Below are 5,017 nucleotides of genomic sequence, written 5' to 3' on the forward strand. Positions count from 1 at the left end.
CTAACAACTTATGTTTCTTAAATGGGATTTTCTTTCTTAACAAATTTATTTCATGAAAACGTTATTATCTAACATTCAAATAGCATAGGGAAGGTATGGGAATAACAAAAAGAAAATATTATTCGCATATTTAGAAAATAAATTTGCATAGAAACAAATTTGTTTTTCTTTAAATATTCAGCAAAATAGATAAAAAGAGATACAAACAAACATAAAGATAAAAGAAAGCTAAGAGTCATTCTGGTGAACTTCATCATGCGAACCAACAGCTCCAGTGACAGCCTCAACATCAGGAGCGGTACTTGGAATAGAGGCCTTCGCAGAAACTTCAACATGAGGAATAGCTTCAGAATTCGACGCATCAAGAAGATTGCCACCAGCTTCATCCCCCATGGGTTGATCTTCGGGAAGAGGGATTTCCTCGTCACAACTATCATAATCAAAGTCGCTATCAGGTTGAGGAACAACTTCATTATCAGAAATATCAAGAGGGCACACTTCTTCTAGAGGCAGCGAATTGGAAATGCATATTTCATCAGCGAAAGCTTTATCTTGAAGATGAGTTTCGCGTGCGGAATCCTTCTGAGCGTTCTTGACATAAATCTTCATCAATTGCTCAAGGTATATCTGTCTCCTCTCTGCCCTGTCACAAGAAGATGAAAGTGTAGAGGCAAGATCCCTAAGATTCTTGTGAGGCTTAGCCAAGTCGGACCTCAACTTTTGAACAAGGAGTTGGTTGGATTTCTCGGAAACTGCAAACACAAGGGATACTAAAATTAACTCAGAGATAACATAAGTGCGCGAATCAGATAGTATGCAATGATAGATTAAAGATTCACTAAGGCAGTCAGCTTGATGTGACTACCTTCCATCTGGGAAAGGAAATACTGAGACAAGGCGAGACCACTATTTCTCATATTCTCCAAGTGTTTATAAAAATCATCACCTATCAATCCTTCAAGAAGGGAGCGAATTTTCTCTCATCTTGAGAGAGAGAGGCATTTTTTTTCTTTAAGATGTCATGCGAACTCCCCAACCGAGTGTGATGTTCGTGGAGCTTATTCAATTCAACGGTCATCTTTACCTTGCTATTGATAATCTTCTCATTTTCCAAGGACACTCTCTTCATATCTCTATCATATTGATTTCTCATAGAACGAAGGGAATCCTCTTGCTCAGTACAAGTCCGCCGAAGATCATGGTATTGAGCGCTGGGTAAAATTCGCTTTCTCACTCAAAAGAGATCGTTTTTCCTCTGTAAGGGTGCGGTTTTCCTCTGGTAGAGTTTGATTCTTTAAGTCAGCAGCGTATAAAAACCCAGAAAATTTGGACACTTGGGAATTTAGGAAGTCATTCTGGGTGCTTAGGCCATAATTCTCATTTTTAAAATTATCAACTTGGTCAAGCAAATATGAATGATTATTAGTTAATTGATCTAACTGATGATACAACTCTTTATTTTCCACACGAGTATCCTCAGCAGAGTATTGATACTCAAATATTTCCGTGACTCGCTTTTGGTTTATATCTTTATATTCGCACGAGCAGAGGCAAAGAAGGGAGAAAATACATGCGAATAAATACATGCGATAAAACTTAAAGGAAGAGCGAGATATGGTAAAATCACAAAGAAAGTAAAGGTAGAAAGTCATACCTCTAAGCTCTTGGTTATTGTTGCGAAGTTTTTCGGTTATGATCTCTCCAACATGGACATCAGCTCTCAGCTTGGCATTCTGACGAGTAATCTCTTGAATGGTAGAACAATATTCTGAAAAACCTTCGGCTTGAATAAAGAGGCGCCGAAACTCCAAGCAGTCAAAAGCAGCATTAACAGTTGGGTCAAGTTGAGTGAAGATCTCGCTCCTAGCTAACTTATCGGGAGAAGAATCGCCCAATAGCTTGACAAGAGATTCGCACATACACTGTTGAGACGGATCGTTAGAAGATGAGCGTGCAAGTTGAACAATATCAAGAAGACGTTTTGCTCCTAAATTAGCCGCATCAGGGGCACATGCCTCAGAGGTGATCAATTTCGCTTAAGAAGCAGCAGCTGTGCGAAGAGGAGAAGTGGTCAATACTGTACTCATGAAAGAAATAACAGTGGTGACCATCAAAGGAGAAGAGGCAGGATGATCCACATATGTGGGAGTAGTTGAAGATACAGAGATAGGCATATCTTGCATAGATGCAATAACTTCCTCAGTAGAAAACATGATAACATGAGTCGTTGTACCCAATTCCAGGGAAGCAGAAGTCATTGTTGAAAAGGAAGAGAGATGTGGAGGAGTTAAAAGGATAATATCCTTACAAGGATTCTCAGCGGGGGTAGGGGATGATGAACATTTGATGGTGTTCGCTTGAGAAGAAATAATGGATGATGAAGATATGGTAGTATTCACTTGGTCAAAAGCGGCTGCACTCGCCCGAATGACAGGGGCAGCACCACCAGTGGACACATGTTGTGTAGAACTGGGCTTCTTTTTGAAACTCGAAAGAGTCATGCGAGTATCAATAGTAGGAGGTTATTTGATTCTTTTAGGATTCTTCTCCTTCTCTCTCGCGTCATCCTGCGAATAACAATGCATATAAGAACTAGAGGCAACAATATTGTTTAAAGGAGTAAGGTGTTTCTTAATACCTTGTTATGCGAATGCTTCCTCTTGAGAGACTTGTCATCCTTGGTCCTTGAAGGAGAATTAGGATTTGTAACGGTGAAACGAGATCCAGAGGGAGAAACTTTGTTGCAATAACACCAGTATGGGAACTATCGATAAAACAGCAGCAGAAAAACAATAGCAGAATAGCAATGGCGGCAATTAAACTACAAGCTATACACAGCGGAAAAGAAAAGAAGCATAATAGAAGCGTAAAAGAAGCATAATAGAAGAAATGAAACAAAACCTTTGAGAAGAATCCATAGAATGCCAACACCAGCAGGAGAAGAAGATTCAGAGAAGAAAGACGAAGATGAAAAATTATCTTTGAAGAAGAAAGAGTAAAGAAAAGAAATTTCCTCTCTCTTAAAATGGATTATATAGGAAGAAATATGACCGGTTGAACCGAAGGGAAGAGGAGACGTGCCGGTAAAAAGTGATGAGATGAGAACGTGTGAACGGTTACACCGAAAATCCGGAAGCTTGTCGTCTGAAAGGAATACGAAAAGTTGATGGAGTGCGGAAAATAGCACAACAGGAGCGAAGAGATGAATAAGGGACGAATAAGAACAGTTCCTCTCATCGCTCTTTCTATAATAAAGATCGCTAAGAGAATAGGCAAAATGTAGGGGCCAAATATCGCACACCAGGTAATTATGCGAAGCAATGATGTTATGTGGGAGCGAACTCTTCTCGCACGTAGCATATGCCATATGGCGGAATCGATGACGTCACGAAGTCACGAGTAAAGTGTGAGAGTTATACGAAGTTAAAGAATACGTGCAAGAAGACTCAATATATGGGTGCGATGACATCGCACGTCAGATCCGAAAATAGGGGCTTTATTAGCTGTACTCCACTATGTAAAAAATCCCTATATATAGGACCAGCCACCTTGTGGTGGGAGAGATCTTTCTGAGAGTTGAGATAGAGTTTTAAGAGAGAGAAAGTTATTTGTTCCCCAAGTAAGGATTTTACTTTACTCCTTTGTATTGATTTCTAAAACTTAATAAAATTCTTCTAGTGTTCTTCATAATAATTTCATAGTCTGTTATATAGATTATCATAGGGGTGTAGTAGTGGGATTTTCCGCTACTACACATGGAATACATGAAGTTCAGTTTGATTGTTCGTATGGATACTACAACCCAAAATTTATTATCACAGTGGAAAATTAAATTTATTATCGCAGTGGAAGATTAATGGTAGCTGTAGATTCATCCCCTTACCTAAGGGTTTCTTTACTATGACATTATCCAACGTTGAAGATGCTAAAAAAGTCTTAGAATCATTGAAACTATTGTAAGGGTCCGTTTGGCACATCGGTGTTAGCAAGGCATGACATTGGCAATTACATGTAGTTGCAATGTCATGCATTAAAACTACATGTAGTTTAATTTTTAGTGTTTGGCATGAGAATGAAGCGATAATAATACAAATGGAATTTCTAACTTTAAAATCAAAATACAAGAAAAATAAAAATTCTAAATAAATAAAACATGAGAAGATATAAAAAATATTCAAAAATGTAAAAAACAATAAATTTTTATAACAATTAAAAAGTTATAATTTTTTTTTAAAGTAATAATAATAATTCGAAAAATATTTAATAAAAAATCAAAACAAAACATTTGATAAAACTAAATAAATAATAATAAAAATTGAAAAATAAAATAAAATGATACTAAAAGAAAAAATTTAAAAATAAGAAAAGAAATTAATTAATTAATTAATTAAATTGAGCATTTAATAAAGGAAAACATAATAATATGAAAATAATAAAACTGAAAAATAAAATAAAAAGAAACCAAAAATATTTAGTAATTTTTTTTTTAAATAGTAATAAAGGAAACAAATAAAAACCCAGCTTGTGGCTAGGCTACCAACTGCTCCTTTGTAATTTTTTTTCTCCCATTGTTTTCTTAATAATACGCCCCTGCTGGCTCTTTCCAATAAAGGAAACAAATAAAAATAAATAATTAAAATTGAATATATTATAAGAAATAAATAAATAATAAATTGAGAAATAAAATAAAATTTATTTTTTTTAAATAAATAAAACATTATTTTTTTGCGTAGTTAGTAATGATTCTAGTAGTGGTTTTGGTAGCTTTATTTTCCATAGATTAGGTATTGATATTCAGAAAGGAGTTGGAGCCCAGCTTGTTGCTAAGTTACCCTCCAAAAGTATGTAATGGATTATTTTTAATAGTCAATATTGCCAAGAAAAAGTAAAATTATAAATTTAAAATAAAAAAATAAAAAAAGTTAAAATTGAATATGTAATAGTCAAAAAATAAAGTTTAAAAAGAATATAATGAAAACATATCTGACTCTGCAAATAAAATAAACGGTCAACATTT

At 35.2% G+C, this 5,017-nt stretch overlaps 1 protein-coding gene across 1 annotated transcript; it reads right to left on the minus strand.

Annotated features, from left to right (window-relative positions):
• Window positions 1-228: 228 nt before the first annotated feature.
• Window positions 229-1,919, minus strand: LOC113360495. Its single transcript, XM_026604003.1, has 2 exons — window positions 1,655-1,919; window positions 229-752 (listed from the first exon to the last, which is right to left on the minus strand). Exons 1-2 carry the CDS (start codon window positions 1,917-1,919, stop codon window positions 229-231), a joined length of 789 nt encoding a protein of 262 aa, XP_026459788.1.
• Window positions 1,920-5,017: the final 3,098 nt, after the last annotated feature.

The sequence above is a fragment of the Papaver somniferum genome, chromosome 1 (assembly GCF_003573695.1).
Source record: "Papaver somniferum cultivar HN1 chromosome 1, ASM357369v1, whole genome shotgun sequence".
NCBI classification, from domain to species: domain Eukaryota; kingdom Viridiplantae; phylum Streptophyta; class Magnoliopsida; order Ranunculales; family Papaveraceae; genus Papaver; species Papaver somniferum.